The 22,649-nt window shown below is 43.4% G+C and overlaps 1 protein-coding gene across 1 annotated transcript in view; it reads left to right on the forward strand.

The window, feature by feature from the left end:
• Positions 1-255: 255 nt before the first annotated feature.
• The window catches only part of LOC114459553 (NACHT, LRR and PYD domains-containing protein 12-like), a 38,998-nt gene continuing 16,604 nt past the window's right edge, over positions 256-22,649 (forward strand). The window contains exons 1-6 of the mRNA XM_028441758.1: positions 256-394; positions 8,964-9,117; positions 11,384-11,458; positions 11,627-11,737; positions 14,154-14,208; positions 21,440-22,636. Coding sequence (XP_028297559.1) covers positions 21,537-22,636 — 1,100 coding nt within the window. The 5' untranslated portion in view covers positions 256-394; positions 8,964-9,117; positions 11,384-11,458; ... (1 more) ...; positions 14,154-14,208; positions 21,440-21,536. The remainder of the gene's footprint in view (positions 395-8,963; positions 9,118-11,383; positions 11,459-11,626; positions 11,738-14,153; positions 14,209-21,439; positions 22,637-22,649) is intronic.

Genomic DNA, 22,649 nt, shown 5'->3' on the forward strand with positions numbered 1-22,649 from the left:
TATTTAGTTTTTTGTTCACAATGACATTTGCAGTGATTTCAACTCAATGTAAGACACATCTCTCCAAATATAATAATTCATTATTAAATCAAAACACCTAAAAGTAAATGAGATGCTAAAAATAAATATAAAAAGTAGGTTCTGGATCCAATGAAATAAGTGGTGGATGTTGTTCTGAGGCCAACCCTGGGGTCAAACACAGGTTTAATGGTGTAAAATAGTGTTAATGTGTGATGTTTAATAACAGGATTATTGATCTCTCTCTCCTCCCTCTGATTGGCTCGTATCACTCAGGTGTTATAAAACATCAACTTTGGACCTGTTGCTCTCAGCTTTGGCTCCGCCCCACTTCCTTGTGTCCCAGCTTCTTGTCTGTGGTTAGTTAGTGGAGCAGGTGTGTAGTTTGGAACTGTTGTGTTTACACACTCAGAGACCAACAGCAGTTTCTTAGTTGCTCTCAATGCTGCTGTTGCCCTTTGTTGCCTCGTTGCTCCACTTCACCTGCTGCGTTAGAGCTCACCTGTCCATTCAGTGACACCACCTGACAGGTATGTTTATCCTGTTCCTCCTTTCCCATTAGCTATGCTAAGCTAAGCTAGTGTTATTAGAGAGGTGGAGACACTGCTGCTTTGCTTTGCTGTGATTCCTGCAGTCAGGGGCTGTTCTAGTGATTTTTGGGCCCCAGACCAGGGTGTTAAACTCCTAAAATGAATTTGAATTTCCTATATTTTTTTTTTTTTTTACCAATTTCTATTTAGTTAATAGAAATATGATGTCATAATGTAAGGTTTTTGTAAGAATTTTGAGTTTTTCCAACAGTTTAACATTAAAAATGACTGTAATAATCATGTGATAAAATCACCAGGTAAACTGTGAGAACCTGCAAATATTGTTGAGTTTCATTTACACAATGATTCATGTTTTCTCTGTCATTTTTACTTTCTCCTGTGGGCCGAATTAGATGCTCCTAAGGGCTGGATTTGGCCCCCGAACAAACAGATGTTTTCTATGAAACAAGGCCACAGAACTAAAAGAAAAACCATAATGAGCTTTGTTTATGTTCTAACTGAAGACCTTCAAATGACCTTCAGTCTGTTAGAGGATGACATTATGACTAGAAACATAGAACACTAGCAGTGTTAATGTAAACTATGTGTTGAAGTGTTCTGATGACACTGTATCCTTCACTGTATTTTAATGAGCTTTTGTTGGCTGTGTGATGTCAACTTTATCATTATCAATGGAAGAAAAACCCAAGAGATGGTTCTGGACCCTCACACCCTGGTTAGAACACACCATCATCAAATCAACCAGGGATCTAGGTATTCACCTAGATACCTGAATCTCATATGGGGGTACATGTACACCTAGAGGTACGCCATGGCACTACAGGGGGTACTAGAGAGAAAAAGAGGAAAATAAACAAATATAGAGTCAGTGATGGTCCCTCCCCAGGCCTGAGATGACAGGAAATGATCAAAACTATAGACATAAATCTATTCAGGAGCCACTAAATCAGAGTTTTTCAACCTTGGGGTCGGGACCCCATTTTAAACAACTGCATGTTTATATTGTCACTTTGTAAAATATTTATCTAGTTCAACTAAAATGCAGTAAAAAATAAATATCTGAGCTCAAACATGATCAAAAATTAACTCTAGAAAAATATTGTCTTTGGGGTTGCCAGAATTTTTTTAAATCAAAAAGGTTGAAACCACTGAACTAAATACAGTTTATTTCACTTATTTACTAAATGAGATTATTTAAAATGTGTGTTATCACTCATTCATTCCATCATTATGATCTATGTAAATGGACACCACAGTGTATCGTATGGTATCTTTAATTGTTTCCATGATAACATTATAGTCAATGATTTTTGATCAGACTATTATTCTAGGTTAAAGTCTAAAGTCTACATGTGTGTGTGTGTGTGTGTGTGTGTGTGTGTGTGTGTGTGTGTGTGTGTGTGTGTGTGTGTGTGTGTGTGTGTGTGTGTGTGTGTGTGTGTGTGTGTGTGTGTGTGTGTGTGTGTGTGTGTGTGTGTGTGTGTGTGTGAGCCACACTTTACTGTCTTTGTTTTTTTATTGTTCTTTATAGCTTCTACTTCTCCTATCCTTAAACTTTATTATAGTTTTTTTTTTATTATTATTCCCTCGTGCTTTAACTACTCCTGCATTTTCAACACATTTCAACAAGTTTGGTGTCAAACTGTTCATAGAATTTAATGTATGCTGTGTTTTAAATAATTTCTAACCTTTCAACTTTTTAAACTATTTAACTTTTTATTTTCCATCCACATTTTCAACATTTTAAACCCTCAACAGTGAACTTCAGCTGTTCATCCATTCTTCAACTGATTTCAACCTTTAACATGTTCAGCTGTTTGTTCACTTTCAGATAAAACATTGAACACATTTACACTTTTTCAAGCTTTGTTATGCTTTTTCCACCAATTTCATCTTTTTCTACAAATTTCAACTTTTTTCACCTTTTTTCAAAACCATTTCAACTTTTTTCAAATCTTTCAACCCATTTCAACCTTTTCTAGCTTTTTATGCTTTTTCAACTTTTTTCAACCAATTTTAAAAAATTAAACATTTTCAACAAATTTCAACTTTTTCAACAAATTTCAACTTTTTCAACAAATTTCAACTTTTTTCAAACGATTTCCTCTTTTTTCAAACGATTTAAACTTTTTTTTAACCCATTTCAAGTTTTTTCAACTCTTTTTAAACCTTTAAAATTTTTCAAAAAATGTAATTTTTTTCAAACAATTTCTCTTCCTGTGTCCTGTCTGTTGCAGGCAGGTTCTCCTGCATTAACATCATTGCTAATGGTGCTAATGCAGGTGCTGCCACTTGCTATGCTAACTGCTGCTATTAGCGACGCTAAATGCTGCTAATAGCTACGGTGGCTGCTGCTGCGCCGCTATTTCCACAGAAACAACCTTTAGCTCAGGCTTAGCTTCACTTATTGGCTTAAAAAAACTCTTTCAATGGCCTCTTTTTTTAGTCATTTTCCAAGCTGACAAAACACAATTATTGCAGAAAATCACACTTTAGACGTAGCATGGGGACATGGCCTGACTTTCCCCTCTCTTCCTCACTCGTGCTCAGTTTTTACATTCAGTTTTGTGTTTACAATGACAATTCCAGTGATTTCAACTCAATAAAAGACACAGCTGTACAAATATAACACTTCAACATTAAATTAAAACACCTAAAAGTAAATGAGATGCTTAAAATAAAAGTAAAAAGTAGGTTCTGGATCCAATGAAATAAGTGGTAGATGTTGGTTTGTTGGGGTCACGATCCAAAAAAGGTGGAAACCACTGAATTAAATACAGTTTATTTCACTTCTTTACTAAATGAGATGATTTAAAATGTGTTATCACTCATTCATTCTATCGTTATGATCTATAGATGTTTTAAAATAGTTTTTTATGAAAATGGACACCACAGTGTATTGTATGGTATCTTTAATTGTTTCCATGATAATGTTATAGTCAATGCGTATTCTAGGTTAAAGTCTACAAAGCGTGCGTGCGTGTGCGTGTGCGTGTGTGTGTGTGCGTGTGTGTGTGTGTGTGTGTGTGTGTGTGTGTGTGTGCTTGCGGTTCATTATAGCTTCTACTTCTCCTATCCTTAAACTTCATTAAAGTTTTTATTATTACTTTTTCCTCTTGCTTTAACTACTCCTGCATTTTCAACACATTTCAACAAGTTTGGTGTCAAACTGTTGAAACAATTAATTAACAATTAATTTATGCTATGTTTTAAATAGTTTCTAACTTTTAAACTTTTTAAAAATTATTAAACTATTTAACTATTTATTTTCCATCCACATTTTCAACATTTTAAACCTTCACCAGTGAACTTCAGCTGTTCATCCATTCTTCAACTAATTTCAACCTTTAACATGTTCGTCTGTTGGTTCACTTTCAGATAAAACATTGAACACATTTACAGTTTTTTATGCTTTTTCCACCATTTTCATCTTTTTCTACAAATTTCAACTTTTTTCACCTTTTTTAAAACCATTTCAACTTTTATCAAATATTTCAACCCATTCCAACCTTTTCTAGCTTTTTCCACCAATTTCAACTTTTTTTTTAACCTATTTCATCTTTTTTTAACCCATTTTAAAAAATTCTACATTTTACACAAATTTCAACATTTTACACTAATTTCATTGTTTTCCACAAATTTCAACTTTTTTCTACTCTTTTTCAACCTTTTCAATTTTTCAAAAACATTTTTTTCAAGCAGCTTCTCCTCCTGTGTCCTGTCTGTTGGAGGCAGGTTCTCCTGCATTAGCATCATGGCTACAGATGCTGCTACTAGCTACGCTAACTGCTGCTCTTAGCTACACTAACTGCTACTATTAGTTATGCTAACTGCTGCTGCTAGCTACGCTAACTGCTGCTACTAGCTACGTTAACTACTGCTATTATCTACACAAACTGCTGATGCTAGCTACACTAACTGCTGCTGCTGCTCTGTGATTTTTAGAGAAATTGTAGTGGGTTGACATAATTCACCCGGAACCTAAGTTAAGGTTACAGAGTTCCGGTGGGACAGTTGAGACATGTGGGAATTTCCTGTTTACTTTTTCAGTGTGTGTTAGGATCCCGAGGAGAAAGGAGACTGCCAGTTGTTGTATGCTGCTCGTTATAAATGTCATTAAAACAACTGCCGTTGGCACCGTCGTTTGACACTCCGCCTCCGACTCCCGTCCTTGCACGCTACACTGGTGACCCCGACGTCAGTCCCGCTGAAGATTCCGGGTCTGAACGGAATACCGAGCGAAACGACATGGCGCATTCCGCCGTCCTCAGACTGCCTGAGTTTTGGGAGACGTCTGCGGCAACGTGGTTCGCACAGGCGGAGGCTCAGTTCGCCCTCCGGGGAATTACAGATGACGCCACACGCTACTACCACGTCGTCTCAGCACTCGGAAGCTCCACCGCAGCCAGAGCCATAAGTTTCATCACATCCCCTCCTGCCCAGGATAAATATGCAGGCCTCAAGGCTTATCTTCTCAGGATGCCCTTCGGCCTGAAAAATGCGGCCCAGTCCTTCCAGCGGCTGATGGACTCTGCGCTTAGGGACATGCCTTTCATCTTCGTCTACTTGGACGATGTCCTCGTCGCCAGCTCCTCGGAGGAGGAGCATGCGGCGCACCTCCGGGCCCTTTTCACGAGGCTCGACCAGCATGGCCTGATCATTAACCCGGCGAAGTGTGTCTTCGGAGTACCGTCCATCCAGTTTCTCGGGCACCTCATCAGCAGTAATGGGGCCACCCCCCTCCCGTCGAAGGTGGAAGCTGTCTCCGCTTTTCCCCGCCCACATTCGGCCCGGGGGCTACGGGAGTTCCTTGGGATGGTTACATTCTACCACCGATTCATCCGTCAGGCGGCCCACATCATGCGCCCACTTTACGAGGCCCTTAAGGGTAGGGCCCCCAACCAGGACATCGACTGGACCACCGAGAGGGCCAAAGCTTTCGAGGATACAAAGGCTGCGCTGTGCCAGGCCACCATGTTGGTCCACCCGTCGCCCGGAGCCCCGGTCGCCCTCACAACCGACGCATCTGACTACGCAGTTGGTGCTGTGTTTGAGCAGTGGGTTGGTGGCGCCTGGCAACCGCTCGCCTTTTTCAGCCGCCAGCTGGTCCCTAGGGAGCGCAAATACAGCACTTTCGACAGGGAGCTACTCGGCGTCTGGCTGGCGATCCGCCATTTCCGCTCCATCCTGGAAGGCCGTGAGTTTACGGTTTTCGTCGACCACAAACCCCTCACGTTCTCCATGTCCAAGGTGGCTGAGCCGTGGTCCGCCCGCCAGCAGCGTCAGCTGTCTTTCATCTCCGAGTACACCACAGATATCCAACACATCGCCGGCAAGTCCAACGTGGTCGCCGATTGCCTCTCCAGAGCAGTCATCCACACGGTGCAGCTGGGTCTCGACTACTCGAGTATGAGTGCTGAACAAGCCTTGGACCCTGGGATCCGGTCGCTCAAAGACTCGGACACTGGGCTGCGTCTGGGGGAGGTCGCGGTTGGCGACTCAGGAGTCAGGCTGTGGTGCGACCTCTCCATCGGCCAGCCTAGACCGCTGGTCCCTGTCGGCTGGCAGCGGGCTGTCTTTGAGGCGATACACGGCCTGTCCCATCCTGGCAGGAAGGCGTCCGTGAGGCTGGTGGCTCAGAAGTTTGTCTGGAAAGGGCTGAAGAGAGACGTGCGGGCCTGGGTCGACTCATGTGTGGCTTGTCAGCGTGCGAAGGTGCACCGCCACACCAAGGCCGCATTGGAGCCGTTTACTGTCCCCGAGAGGAGGTTTGACCACGTCAACATCGACCTTGTGGGCCCGCTCCCCCCTTCCCATGGTTTCACCTACCTCCTCACCATGGTGGACAGGACGACCCGTTGGCCTGAAGCCGTTCCCCTCTCCTCAACCTCAGCTGCTGACGTGGCCCGGGCGTTTATCGGCACATGGGTCGCACGCTTTGGAACGCCTTCAGACCTCTCCTCGGACCGGGGTGCACAGTTTACTTCCGAGATCTGGAATGTGGTTGCTAGGGACTTAGGGGTCAAGCTGCACCGCACCACCGCATATCACCCCCAGGCTAACGGGCTGTGCGAGCGGTTCCACCGCTCCATGAAGGCGGCTCTGCGCGCCAGTCTGGTGGATGGCAACTGGGTGGACAGACTTCCCTGGGTCATGCTGGGCCTCAGGACGGCCCCTAAGGAGGACCTGCAGTCCTCGTCTGCTGAGCTCGTCTACGGCCAGGTACTGCGAGTTCCTGGGGACTTCATTCCGGACACCACAACGCCTTGGTCGGCGGCCAGGCAGCGGTCCTCCCTGCTGGAAGTTGCCAGGGCTTTCGCTCCTGTCCCCACGTCGCAGCACTGCACCCCTGTTTCCCGAGTGCCCACCAATCTGCGCTCGGCAGGTTTTGTGTTCGTCCGCCACGACGCCCACCGCGGACCGTTGTGTCCGCCTTACGACGGGCCGTTTAAGGTCCTGCGGCACGGGGATAAGAGCATGGTCGTGGACATTGGCGGTAGGCCTGAGACTATCTCGGTTGATAGGATTAAGCCTGCCCACGTGGATGTTTCCCGGGCATTGGAATTGGCGCAGGCTCCACGCCGCGGACGCCCCCCAGCGCCTTGTCCCTCCGACCTGGTTGGGCTCCCGCCTGCCCGACCAACAACACGACCGTCCAACCCGGCGGTCTGTCCGGCGGCCCCACCGACCCCTGACACCCTTCCAGCCCCTGCCACGTACACCCGCTGTGGTCGGGCCGTCGTCCCTTTCCGGCGCGGAGATTTTGACTATGGGTGAATTCTGGGGGGGCTTGTGTAGTGGGTTGACATAATTCACCCGGAACCTAAGTTAAGGTTACAGAGTTCCGGTGGGACAGTTGAGACATGTGGGAATTTCCTGTTTACTTTTTCAGTGTGTGTTAGGATCCCGAGGAGAAAGGAGACTGCCAGTTGTTGTATGCTGCTCGTTATAAATGTCATTAAAACAACTGCCGTTGGCACCGTCGTTTGACACTCCGCCTCCGACTCCCGTCCTTGCACGCTACAAAATAACCTTTAGCTCAGGCTTAGCTTCACTTATTGGCTGAAAAAACTCTTTAAATCCAACTGACTTTTTTTTTTTTTTGTGCCATTTTCTGCCATTTTTCAAGCTGACAAGACACAATTATTGCTGAAAATCATACTTTAGACAAAGTGTGGGGGCGTGGCCTGACTTTCCCCTCTCTTCCTCACTCATACTCAGTTTTTATATTTAGTTTTTTGTTTACAATGACATTTCCAGTGATTTCAACAACAAAAAAAAACAGCTGTACAAAACTTCCACATTTAATCAAAACACCTAAAAGTAAATGAGATGCTAATAATAAATATAAAAAGAAGGTTCTGGATCTAATGAAATAAGTGGTGGATGTTGTTCTGAGGCCAACCCTGGGGTCAAACACAGGTTTAATGGTGTAAAATAGTGTAAATGTGTGATGTTTAATAACAGGATTATTGATCTCTCTCTCCTCCCCCTGATTGGCTCATATCACTCAGGTGTTATAAAACATCAACTTTGGACCTGTTGCTCTCAGCTTTGGCTCCGCCCCACTTCCTTGTGTCCCAGCTTCTTGTCTGTGGTTAGTTAGTGGAGCAGAGGGGTGTTCCATAAAGGCGGGTTAACAAACTCTGAGTCTATCCATAAACTCTTTGATGATGATGTTTGATGAATATGAGCCTGTTCTAAAGGTGTGTTCAGTCTTCAGTGACTATAGTGGCTTAAATCACCCATAATTAGTCACACTTTTTGGTCACTTCATCACTTTAGCTCTTCGGTGATGTGACGAGCGGTGAATAATATGAATAAAGTGTGTCTGAGGAGGCGTGGCAGCTGCATAGGATGGCTACATAGAGAGTCCTCCTGTTACACTGGATATTAAGACAGTGACTGCTGCTTCAAATCACATCATTTATATTGATTCTTAATGTAATATTGTCGCCAGAGTCATCTCAACGTCCTAAAAAATGTCATAAAAAAACACTGAAGCGGGACGCGAACCCACGACCCATCGCTTTCAAGAGCAGTGTCACACTTCACTCAACACAATAAAAAAAAAAGACGTAAAGCAACACAACATTAGTAATGATGTGAACACGTCTGTGGTGTGTGATGTTACTAATGTGTTTCAGAGAAAAGTGTTAAAGTTTATTAAAGTGTTCAGAAACGGTGTTCAGGTGGGCGGAGCCAGGTAGAAACCCAGGGTTTCTTTGATAAAACCTGCCAGCGACCAGGTTTAGTTCACGGACAATGTTGCCATGGTAACATACTCAGAGAAGAACATACCTCGCTTTTTGGAATGGGATACTCAGTTTCCCTCATTTCAGCCTGAACATACTCAGAGTTTGAACATAACCTGCTTTATGGAATAAACCTCAGGTGTGTAGTTTGGAACTGTTGTGTTTACACACTCAGAGACCAACAGCATTTTCTTAGTTGCTCTCAATGCTGCTGTTGCCCTTTGTTGCCTCGTTGCCCCACTTCACCTGCTGCGTTAGAGCTCACCTGTCCATTCAGTGACACCACCTGACAGGTATGTTTATCTTGTTCCTCCTTTCCCATTAGCTACGCTAAGCTAAGCTAAGCTAAGCTAGTGTTATTAGAGAGGTGGAGACGCTGCTGCTTTGCTTTGCTGTGATTCCTGCAGTCAGGGGCTGTTCTAGTGATTTGGAGGCCCCAGACCAGGGTGTCCAACTCATTTTAGTTCAGGGGCCAAATACGGACCAGTTTGATCTCAAGAGGGCCACAGATTTTATGCTGGAAAACCAGTCATTTCAACATTATTGTGCCTTAGTTTGTACTTCTATGTATACATGAAATACTAAATATGTAAAAAAATAATATCTAATCAACAAGTGACAGAAATCAGTCCTAACAGGATCTATACTTTGAATTTCCTAGATTTTTTTGACCAAATTCTATTTAATTAAGGGAAACATGTCATAATTTGAGAAAAATGTCAGAATGTTGAGTTTTTCCAACAGTTTAAGATGAAAAATGTGATAATCATGTGATAAAAGCACCAAGAAAACTATGAGAATCTGCAAATATTGTTGAGTTTTATTTTCACAATGATTCATCTTGTGGGCCGAATAAGATGCTCTTAAGGGCCAGATTTGGCCCCCGGGCCTTGAGTTTGCCACATGTGCCCCAGACAAACAGTAAAGTCCATTTATCTTAAATCAATCAGAGCTAATGAACAAACAGATGTTATCTATGAAACAAGGCCACAGAACTAAAAGAGATTCCATTTAGCAATCTCACCCTGGTTAGAAGACACCATCAAATCAACCAGGGATCTAAGTATTCACCTAGATACCTGTTTCTCTAATGGGGTACGTGTACCCCTAGAGGTACACCATGGGACTACAGGGGGTACTAGAGAGAAAGAGAGAGTTAAAAATATAGAGTCAGTGATGGTCTCTCCCCAGGCCTAAGATGACTGGAAATGATCAAAACTATAGACATAAATCTATTCAAGAGCCATGAAATCAGTGTTTTTCAACCTTGGAGTTGGGACCCCATGTGAGGTCGCCTGAAATTTCTGAAACATTTTAATAGATTTTTGATTTTTTTAATTCTTCTTCACAATCTTAAGCAACTGTATGTTTATATTGTCGCGTGTCAAACTCACGACTCAGGGGCCAAATCTGGCCCTTCAGAGCTTTCAATTTGGCCCGCAGGAGAAAATGAGGTCACACTTTACTTGACGTTTATATATATAAAGGCTGAAATTACGCTCTTATTATTATGACTAGGGATGCACCAATCAGCTTTTTTCACCTCCGATATCGATATCTGGTATTTCCTATTGGCCGATACCGATCTGATACATAAATTAATTACCAAAAAATGGTTTGTCTCATTGTGTACAAAAGACTGGGATCCTGCTTTCATGCATCAGACTTGATTTAAACATGTCTTTTGTATTTATTTAGAATAAATAAATAAATAACATAAATGTACAAAGTTACTTGTTTATTTAATAACTATTCACCAGTACAACAATCTATAACCAATAGTTTCTCTAGCTTGGTCAAGCAACATGTAAGACATAAAAAAATTAAATAACTGGTTCAGTCTGTGCAATTAACAATGTGAAATGAAATGAAAATGAATTAATGAAGGAACTGAAATTGAGAGAAAAAAACAGCTTAACTAGCTTGGTTGGTAGACATTAAAAATAAACAGAAATCTTCTCTTTAAAATGGTTTCGTGAAAAACAACTTCTCTAGCTTAGTAAATAAATATTATACAATCTTACTCCCAATACCACTGGTTCAGTCAGTGTAATTAAAAATGTAAATTTAAATACAATTATAATTAAAAAAAAGCCCGGTGTGTGACCGGAAGTGTGTAGCATTTAGCGTTAGCATCACAGTGTGTAGCATTTAGCGTTAGCATCACAGTGTGTAGCATTTAACGTTAGCATCACAGTGTGGAGCATTTAGCGTTAGCATCACAGTGTGGAGCATTTAGCGTTAGCATCAAAGTGTGTATCATTTAGCGTTAGCATCACAGTGTGTAGCATTTAGCGTTAGCATCACAGTGTGTAGCATTTAGCGTTAGCATCACAGTGTGTAGCATTTAGCGTTAGCGTCACAGTGTGTAGCATTTAACGTTAGCATCACAGTGTGTAGCACTAACTCTCATCCAGTCAGTGTGCTGTTAAACTTCAGAGCTCCAGATATTTGTTGTGAAACTCAGAGCTTTGACATCTTTTATCTTCTCTAATGTGTGTTTTCACTCTTTACCATGATACTCAGGTAGCGCTGTCTGTCTCACACTCATATCTTCAGCTCATCATCTCATGACGTAGAGATGGATCAGGACACGGTGAAGGAACAACATGAGATCCAGACTGAAGATCAGAGGTGAGACCACGTCAGAGCTCAGCACTCACACCTCTGTACATCAGTGTTACACTGTGTGTGTGTGTGTGTGTGTGTGTGTGTGTGTGTGTGTGTGTGTGTGTGTGTGTGTGTGTGTGTGTGTGTGTGTGTGTGTGTGTGTGTGTGTGTGTGTGTGTGTGTGTGTTCAAGGACCAGGAAGAAGCTCACATCTGGACCTGGACCCAGCTGTGTGTCCTTTAGAAGTGACCGGTCCATTGACAAACTCATTAACTTCAAAGGAGGTCCATCTACTGACCCACAGTGAGTCCACATAAAGAAGGTTGCTGGTTGTCTTCCTGATGGTCCAGGGGCCTCATTTATTGATCCGTTCATAGAACTGGTTCTAAATACGTTCAGACCAATGAAATGTAGAATGTGCACCAGTACAAAAAGAATCAGTATTTATGAAGCGTGTGGACAGAGGTCGTACACACAGCAGTGTTGATTAATCCCACCTGTTCTAAAGCTAGCACACGTTCAGGATCATTTACATTAAGACACGCCTCTAATTGACCATATACATCTTTACTAAATGATGTCATCATTAAATGAAAGGATTGCGTCAATGTCTAAATATTCTCTCTCCTGTCAGCGTCAGATCAGATCCACACAGTGACGTGTTCACACATCACCTTTTATTGGACAACTCGCTTTCTAAGAGATCTGATTGGTCAGGAGGTGGGACTTGATCACTTGCTAAGATCCTAGCCAGACACAGCACACACTGATTAAATCCTGGAAGTTAGCGTTAGATAAGAGGTAATCTAGATTAGTAACATACCCCCTTAAACTTGGTCAAAAATTTTCTGAAAATCATTTTCTGGAGGTAAATATTCCTGGGGTCAGATTGACCCCAAGGGTAAAATGTGTTGGTGATATTTGAGGATAATAGGAGGTTAAGAATGTGTGAACAGACTTTTTCCAGTGGATTCTGACCAAAGCTATAAATGAAATCAAGGATCAACAAACAAACAACGACTCACTTATTGATACTTAAACAAAAATAATGTTTAACATGTGAAATGTGTGACTTTTTAAAGAGAGCTGAGGGTCAGACTTCTCTAAAATCTCTGTGTGATTCTGTGTGTTGTTTGAATGACAGCAGCATTACATCATCACATGATGATGTCACACTATTTCACTTTAAACACACACAGTCATCGGCCTTTTAGCACAACTATTGTGTGTGTTCACTGACACTTCCTAAACGTGCACAGACCCAGGTGTAGTGCTGCTCCTGAGGGGGGTCCTCATTTACCAATGACATAATTTAGTAAAGATATAGATTTATATCTGATGAACTGATCAACAGTCAGTATGAGATTGTATGCACAGACGAGTGAAGTCATATATTAATTAAATTAATGAATAAATATATGACTTCACTCATTCGTGCATACGGTTCGAGATACAGGCTTCATCAGCTGACTCTGTGAATGTGTAAAAGCATGAGATTATTCATGATATTAATTCATTGAATGGGATATCCCATCTAATTGATTAATATCATAAATAATCTTACACTTTTATGCATTAACAGTATCAGCAGCTTCCTGCCTTTTCTGTAGCAACAGTATTGTTTCTGGTCTGAATTATGGATTTTAATTATTCATCATTTTAAACTTCTGCAACAACTAACCTGGTCAGACCAGATTATGAATTGGATCAGATCTGAGAGAGTATAAAAGCTCCGCCTCCTGGTGGAGCACTACTGTTGCTCTTCACTGTTATTATGGATATAAATTCATGATATTTATTTAATCAATCAATCAAATAACCTGGTTGGACCAGGTTATGTGACCGTGTACCCATTCTAAGTCTATGGAAAATGTAGATCAGGCGCAGGGTACGCGTTCGTTTACGCCTTCGATAAGTTGTTGCGCATGAGTTTAGAAGCGATCCACCACACACACAGAGAGAAAGATAGAGATCATACAAATAGTTTTATTACAATAATGGCCCCATATTACTGTTCTACCACAAGGTTTTTTTTAATGTTTGCATGATCAGAGCTGTGTGTATATTTACACTGGTTTCTACTCTCACACACAACTTTATCAATAACATACAGTATTTTGAGTGGAATGATCTGTGCTTACGAACACTTGATAAATGAGGCTTCAGGTTCTTCACTTTCAGTTATGTGTTTGAACCAGAACCCAATCCCAGATTAAGTGGACGTGGACCTGAATCTGGACCAAGCTGTTTGTCCTTTCGAAATAGCCAGTCCATGGGCATACAGGTTGTTTGTTTTCTTCCTGATGGTCCAGGTTCTTCACACTCCACACTGATAACACACCATTAAACATGACTCAGTGCACATTTGAAGTGGTGCTGATGTACATCTCAGCAAACAGTGGAAGGTGAAAGAGAAAAGGCTTTGTAGGAATGGTCTCCAGTGTATAGGTGAGTCTTAGACAGTGTGTGATCTTCAGATTTGTGAAGGATTGAAGACAAATAAAGCCTCAGTCCAACAGACTTGTTCTCCTGTTCAGTGGAAACATGCTGAGATGTTCCACATGTGAGCTGAGCTCCAAAGGCTGCTCCACACTCACTGCACTGAGGCTCTGCAGGACATCACCCATTGTTACTGATGTTCACATGATGTTAGCAGAGCTTCCTGTGCTTTCCTCCATCTGCTCCTCAGCATGTCTGAGTGTCTGTGTCTTCTCCACAGCAGCTTGGAGGGTGTGGATGGTTCCTCTGGAGCTGAGCCTGACTCCATTTTTACGGTGTGTATGTCTACAAAGACACTAAACCTGTGTCAGCCTGTGATCAAACCACTGTACACACACACACGCACACGCACACATAGGGGGTGTATGGGGGGTGGATTGCTTCTAAATTCATGCACACCAATCTAACACACGTGTGCCTGCCTAACTTTCACTAAACGTACCTTATTTACGTATTTAGGTGTAGTGGCAGGTGTGGCGTGAGTGAAGCTATAGCGATCAGGTGACCTTCACTATGTACTGTAGCACCGTCTGTGTGACATGTAAACAGTTAAGCGTCCAGGTCAGCAGGCGTGTAGACACGTGCACGTCCGTAAGTGTGTGTGTGTGTTGACTGTTGTATCCTTTCCAATCACAGCTACGATCTGACTCAGAATCAGAAATGTTTAATGGCCAAGTACAGTTTTAAGGACAGTACAAGGAATTTGTCTTGGTAGATGGTTCACGAAACAAAAACAACAAAAACAAGAACAAAGAACAACCCAGCAACAATAATAATAATAGTGATAAATATAAAGGATGATGGATAAATAAAGGATAGATAGAGAAAAGGATAAATAGGATAAATAAATATATATACAGTGCAGCAGATAATGTCATCATGGAGGTGGTGGTGGGTTCAGTGGGTGACTGGGGCTGTGTTCATGTGGATGTAGCAGAGGGAAAGAAGTTGTTTTTGTGTCTGGAGGTTCTGGTCCTGATGAACCGAAACCTCCTTCCAGAGGGGAGAGACTGAAATAGTTTATGACCGGGGTGGGAGGGGTAGACCACAATCTTTCCTGCATGCCTCAGAATCCTGGAGGCGTATAATTCCTGGAGGGAGGGCAGATTGCAGCCGATGACCTTTTCTGCTGAGTGGATGATACGCTGCAGTCTGGCCTTGTCCTTGGCAGTAGCTGGGTGATGAAGGTCCCCAGAAAGCAGAAGTACTCCACCGAGCTCACTTTAGAGTCTCCCAGGGTGAGGGGGGCTGGGTTCTTCCTGAAGTCTGCTATCATCAATCAATCAATCAATCTTTTATTTGTATAGCGCCAAATCATAACCAATGGTATCTCAAGACACTTTACAGTAGAGCAGTCTTAAGGACGGACTCTTCATTTTATGGATACACACATATGCATATATACGTATATACACATACATATGTATCCAACACCCAACATGAATTCATCATGGCGGCAAGGAAAACCTTCTGTTAAGCAGCAGGAACCTTGTGTGGATCCCATTCCTATGATGAACAGCCATCCACGTTATGCTGTGTTGGGTGTGTGCAGAGGAAAGGGTGGAGACAGAGTTGTTGAGACTCTGTAACTCCACACTGAGGATCCCACGGACCTGCAAGACAGAAGGCCAGAAGGAGTACAGGAGCAAACACACAAGGGAAGAAGCAGACATAGAGGGAGTGTTTGAGAGAGGAATGGGACCCTCTCCGGTCCCTCTCTAACCTAAATGACCTCTCTCTTAACGCCCTCTCCAACCTCTCTCCAACCAAGCATGCCAGACCCCCCCACCGGCAGTCTATGCCTATTGCATCTTAACTATGAGCTATGAGCTGGTTCCTAACTAAAAGCTTTATCAAAGAGGAATGCTTTGAGCCTAACCTTAAAGGTAGAGAGGGTGTCTGCCCCTCGAACCGTGGTTGGTAGATGGTTCCAGAGAAGTGGGGCCTGATAACTGAAAGCTCTTCCTCCTATACTACTTTTCGAGACAAATGGAACAACGAGTAGTCCAGCATTTTGAGAGCGTAGTGTTCTGGGGGAATTGTATGGCACTACAAGCTCCTTGAGATAGACTGGTGCCTGTCCATTTAGGGCTTTATAAGTGAGAAGAAGAATCTTGAATTCTATTCTATATTTTATGGGAAGCCAATGCAGAGAGGCTAATACAGGAGTAATGTGATCTCTTCTCCTAGTTTTAGTCAGTACACGTGCTGCAGCATTTTGAACCAGCTGAAGTGTCTTAAGCGACTTGCTCGGGCAGCCTGCTAAAAGAGAATTACAATAATCCAGTCGAGAGGTAACAAAAGCATGGACTAGCTTTTCGGCGTCGCCCTGAGACAGGATAGATCTGATCTTAGCAATGTTACGGAAATGAAAGAAGGCAGTTCTTGAAGTTTGTTTTATGTGAGAGTTGAAGGATAAATCCTGATCAAATAGAACCCCAAGGTTTCTAACAGTTGTGCTTTGTGCCAGAGTAATGCCATCTAGGGCAGTTAGGCTAGCATAGGTTTCTCTAAGGTGTCGTGGGCCCAGTACAATGACCTCAGTCTTGTCTGAGTTAAGAAGAAGAAAATTTTTGGTCCATCCAGGCCCTAATGTCCTTTAGTCAGGCCTCAAGTTTAGATAGCTGATTTGTCTCACCTGGCTTCATTGATACATACAATTGGGTATCATCAGCATAGCAGTGAAAGTTAACAGAGTATTTTCTCATAACATTACCAAGGGGGATCATATAGATACAGAAGAGGATTGGACCTAGCACAGAGCCCTGAGGAACCCCGTAGCTTACTTTAGTGTACACAGAAGACTTATTATTCACGTGTACAAACTGGTACCTATCAGATAGGTAGGACTTAAACCAGTTTAGGGCAGTCCCTGTGATTCCAAGTAATTCCTCTAATCTCTCTAGTAGAATATAGTGATCTATAGTGTCAAAAGCTGCACTAAGATCTAATAAAACCAGCACTGAGAGTCGTCCTTCATCTGAAGCCCAGAGTAGATCATTAGTTACTTTAACTAAAGCAGTCTCTGTGCTGTGTTGAGCTCTAAAACCTGACTGGAAGTCCTCGAACAGGCTGTTGTTTTGAAGAAATTCACAGAGCTGAGCCGCCACAACTTTCTCAAGAATCTTTGAAATAAAAGGAAGATTAGATATAGGTCTGTAGTTTGCTAAAGTGCTAGAATCAAGAGTAGGTTTTTTGAGAAGGGGTTTGATTACAGCTACTTTAAAGGACTGTGGCACGTAGCCTATTGATAGGGATATATTTATTGTCTCCAACAAAGATGGGCAGACCAGGGGAACAACTTCTTTAAACAGCTTAGTTGGGATCGGATCTGAAAGGCAGGTCGATGGTTTGGAGGATGAAATAATAAAGTTAAGTTCCTGAAGTCCTATATGTGTGAAACAGTTTAGGTTAGGCCTATTTACATTTAATGGTACAGCAGGCCCAGGTGAAGGCAGGGAGTGGCTAATTTTATCATTAATCTTATAAATTTTATCGTTAAAAAATGTCATAAAGTCCTCACAGCTGAGGGCTAGAGGAATCATGGGCTCAATAGAGCTCTGACTTTGTGTTAGCCTGGCTACAGTGCTGAAAAGGTACCTCGGATTATTTTTATTTTCTTCAATTAGTGAGGAATAGTATGTAGATCGACTATGTCGTAAGGCTGTCATGTATTTACTATGGCTTTCTTGCCAGAGTATTCATGACTCCTCTGTTTTATTGGAGCGCCACATTCTCTCTAATTTACGGGTTGTTTGTTTGAGAGTGCGAGTTTCAGAGCTAAACCACGGAGCTTTCCTCTGACGTTTAATAGTTTTTTCCCTCAATGGGGCAATTGAGTCCAAGGTGGATTTTAGTAGACTAGCAGAGCTATCGACAAGCAGATCCAGTTGAGAGGGGTTATAATTAATATCATAGTTATTTATTGGATGGTGCACTGAGTTTAAGGCAGCAGGAATGGCCTCTTTAAATTTAGCCACAGCACTATTGGACAGATTTCTACTCGTAACTATTTTATTGCGCAGTGCGAAATCCTCTAGGATAATGTTAAAAGATATTAAAAAGTGATCTGATAGAAGAGGATTTTCAGGGTAGACTTTTAGTTCATTAATATCAAGGCCATTTGTTAGAACAAGATCAAGAGTATGATTTAAACAATGAGTAGCTTCATTAATAGTTTGAAAGAAGCCAACTGAGTCTATTAGGGACATAAAGGCTGAGCTCAGGCTATCACTATCTTTGTCAACATGGATATTAAAATCTCCTACTATCAGTATTTTATCAGAACTTAGGACTAAGTTTGATATAAACTCAGAGAATTCTGATAGAAATTCAGAATAAGGGCCTGGAGGATGGTAAATTATCGCAAATAAGACTGGCTGGCAGGTTTTTGATTCGGTATGAGATAAATTTAGAACCAGGCTTTCAAAGGAAGTGTAACTGGCCTTTGGTTTAGGATAGATTAGGAGAGAGGAATGATAAATAGCTGCTACACCACCTCCATGGCCTATGTCTCGTGGCATATGAGTATTTAAATGACTGGGAGGAGTGGCTTCATTTAAACTAACATATTCATCTTGATACAGCCATGTTTCAGTTAAACAGAATAAATCAAAGTTATTTTCTGAGATAAGGTTATTTACTAGTAGAGATTTGGGTCTCAGTGATCTAATATTTAATAGAGCACATCTAATGGTTTTATGTTTTGGTGTTTCTAGATTTGAGATTTTAATTTTTTTCAGATTTTTATAATTGATAGCTCTTTTATTTGATTTTATGCTAAAATCATTGTGAGATTTGGGTCGGGGGACAGACACTGTCTCCATAAAATAATATTCATCACCATCACAACAGTTGTCATGGCGATGAACACAGCTATCATAATAGCAATGGGAGGGAAACTGTCCTCAGGCAAGCGCAGAGGGGCGTGGAGGACTCCACCTCTGTAACATGGTCTCATTCATGAGATGTCATAACAGTGACTGTGCCATGTTTTCTGATAGTAGAGATGCTCCCTCCAAAGTAGGGTGGATTCCATCTCTTCCTATCAGGTTCAGTTTTCCCCAGAAGGATCTCCAATTATCAATGAAGCCCACCTCGTTTTCTGGACACCACCTCGATAGCCAGCGGTTAAATGATGACATGCGGCTATACATGTCATCACTGGTCAGATTTGGTAAGGGACCAGAGAAAATTACGGAGTCCGACATTGTTTTAGCATAAGCACAAACTGATTCAATGTTCACTTTGGTTGCTTCCGACTGACGACGTCGGGAGTCATTAGTGCCGACATGGAGGACTATCCTATCAAACTTACGATTACTCTTTGCCAGCAACTTTAGATTTGATTCTATGTCGCCCGCTCTGGCCCCTGGGATGCACCTCACGATGCCCGCTGACTTCGCTAGCTTCACGTTTCTCACTATGGAGTCGTCAATTATCAGAGTTTGTTCCCCGGTGAGTGTGTTGTCCTCACGGAGGGGGGAGAACCTGTTTGAGACGTGAACATGGTGGTGTCCCGAGCGGCTTTTTGACTTTCGACTATGCTTACCACGGACAGTAACCCAGTCATTGCTGGCCGGGGGGGAAGTTAAGCTAGAGCTAGCACGGTCCGCACCGGCTAGGTCCTGCTTGCTAGCTTCGGTTTTGGTATCAGGGGTGCGGAACCGCTTCTCCAGATTGTTGATCCTCGCCTCCATATCTAACAGTACGCTACACTTTATGCAACTACCATTGTCCCTAAAGGAGGACGAGGAGTAACTAAACATCTGACACACCGGGCAGGAGAGCGGAGGGGAGGAGAGAGAAGCCATAGCTGCTAAATTTAAGCTAAGCTAAGCTAAGGACAAAAGGAAGTTTAAAGGAGATTACACTGCCTATAAGAGGCGAGATTGCTTTTTACTTAACCTTCGTACGTTTAACTGTACGGTAAAGAATTAAAACAAGTGTTTTCAAGGCTAAAATATCAATGACAACAAGTTTGATTAGAGTTAGCAGAACACAGTAGTAGAGCGCTGCAAGCAGCGGTAGAGCGTAAACAGGAAATGATCGATACGTCACCACGTCAGCACGTCACCACCAAACACCCAAAAAAATCATCTCCACTGTCTTTCAAGCGTTGAGCTCCAGGTTGTTCTGGCTGCACCAGGACACCAGCCGGTCTGTCTCCACCTGTAGGCAGACTCATCTCCATCAGAGATGAGACCGATGATGGTCGTGTCGTCTGCAAACTTCAGGAGTTTGACCGACTGGTGAGAGGAGGTGCAGCTGTTGGTGTGCAGGGAGAAGAGCAGAGGAGAAAGAACACAGCCCTGAGGAGATCCAGTGCTGATGGTCCGGGGAGCAGAGATGGTTTTTCCCAGCTTCACGTGCTGCTTCCTGTCAGACAGGAAGTCTATGATCCACCTGCAGGTGGAGTCTGGCACGTTCAGCTGGGAAAGCTTGTCCTGAAGGAGAGCTGGGATTATTGTGTTAAAAGCAGAGCTGAAGTCCACAAACAGGATCCTGGCGTAGGAGCCTGGGGAGTCCAGGTGCTGGAGGATGAAGTGGACAGCCAGGTTTTCAGCATCGTCAACAGACCTGTTGGAGCTGTAGGCGAACTGCAGGGGGTCCAGGGTGGGGTCGGTGATGTCCTTGATGTGGGAGAGCATGAGGCGTTCAATGGACTTCATGACCACAGATGTCAGAGCGACGGGTCTGTCGTCATTAAAACAGGCTGGTACGGTGCATGTCTCCAGTGAGGTGTTAAAAATGTCTGTGAACACTGGAGACAGCTGATCAGCCCAATGCTTTAAGGTGGAAGGAGAGACAGAGTCCGGTCCACAAGCCGTATGGGGGTGGTCTCCTGAAAAGTCTATTTACATCTCTTTCTTTGATGGAGAAAGGTGTTTCTATGGGAGGAGGGGGGGAAGATAGGGGAGAGAGCCTCTGTAAGCAGCTGTGGTGAGACTCTAGCTTTGATGTGGGGGGTGAAGGTGTTGGAGTGAGGCTGGTCAGAGGTGTGAGGGGGGATGGAGTCAGGTCTGTCCCATTGTTTGTCGAATCTACAATAGAAGTTATTCAGACTGTTGGCCAGGCAGAGGTCGTTAGCAGCAGCAGGGGCTCTGGGCTTGTCGTTTGTAATTTGCCTGAGCCCTCTCCAGACAGAAGCCGAGTCATTCGCAGAGAACTGATGTGGCTTCTCTGAGTACAAACGTTTGGCTTTTCTCACCTCCTTTCCAAACGTGTACTTCGACTCTCTGTACCTGGCTCTGTCTCCACTCCTGAAAGCGACCTCTTTGTCTGCCCTCAGCCCTCTGAGCTTAGCTGTGAACCAGGGTTTCTCATTGTTATAACTCACCCTGGTCTACCACTTTATGAACGGGTGTCGTGACAGTCTGTAACCGGACTAAATGATGGTCTGTTTTACACTCTCACTCACTGACACCTGCACGCCTAACAATTTTTTCAAGTGTTTCTATGTCACGTAGACGGTATTCGATAGTGAAGGTCATCTGATCCCTATAGCTTCACTCACACCAAGTGAGAACTGCTTCCATCAGCCCGCCTCTGGATAACCACACAGCCTGCAGCAGCCAATCAGATTCCTCCTGAGTTTGTAGACATGGTGACAGAGGTCAGAGGGTTTACGGACCCTCAGAAGGACGAGTACTTCAGGAGGAGGTTCACAGATGAGGAGCAGGTCAGCAGGATCATGTCCCATATCAGGACGTGTCGTAGCCTCCACATCATGTGCCACATCCCGCTCTTCTGCTGGATCACTGCTACAGTTCTGGAGGACATGTTGAAGAGCAGAGAGGAGAGAGAGCTGCCCAAGACTCTGACTCAGATCTACAGCCACTATGTGGTCCTTCAGAACAAAGTCAAGATGGTGAAGTTTGATGGAGGAGCTGCCACAGATTCACACTGGAGTCCACAGAGCAGGGAGATGATAGAGTCTCTGGGAAAACTGGCTTTTGAGCAGCTACAGAAAGGAAAATTGATTTTCTATGAGAGTGACCTGACAGAGTGTGGCATGGACCTCAGAGCAGCCTCAGTGTGCTCAGGAGTGTTCACACAGGTCTTCAGAGAGGAGAGCAGCCTGTACCAGGACAAGGTGTTCACCTTCACCCACCTGAGCCTTCAGGAGTTTCTGGCTGCTCTTCATGTCCATCAGACCTTCATCAGCTCTAAAGTCAGCCTGCTGGAGCATAAACCACAGAAGAAGAAGAGCTTCAAGGTGTTTACATTTCAAAAACCAACTCTGAACCTTCTCCATCAGAGTGCTGTGGATGAGGCCTTACAGAGTCCAAACGGACACTTGGACTTGTTCCTTCGCTTCCTGCTGGGTCTTTCACTGCCGACCAATCAGAGGCTCCTACAAGGCCTGCTGACACAGACAGGAAGTGACTCACAGACCAATCAGAGAACAGTTAAATACATCAAGAAGAAGCTGAGTGAGAGTTTGTCCACAGAGAGAAGCATCAACCTGTTCCACTGTCTGAATGAACTGAATGATCGCTCTCTGTTGGAGGAGATCCAACAGTCAATGAGATCAGGACGTCTCTCCAGACAAAGACTATCTCCTGCTCAGTGGTCAGCTCTGGTCTTCATCTTACTGTCATCACAAGAACATCTGGATGTCTTTGACCTGAAGAGATTCTGTCCTTCAGAGGAAGCTTTTGTGAAGCTGCTCCCAGTGATCAAAGCCTCCAAGAAAGCTGAGTATGTGACTTTA

This window comes from Gouania willdenowi, unplaced genomic scaffold (genome assembly GCF_900634775.1).
Source record: "Gouania willdenowi unplaced genomic scaffold, fGouWil2.1 scaffold_32_arrow_ctg1, whole genome shotgun sequence".
NCBI classification, from domain to species: domain Eukaryota; kingdom Metazoa; phylum Chordata; class Actinopteri; order Blenniiformes; family Gobiesocidae; genus Gouania; species Gouania willdenowi.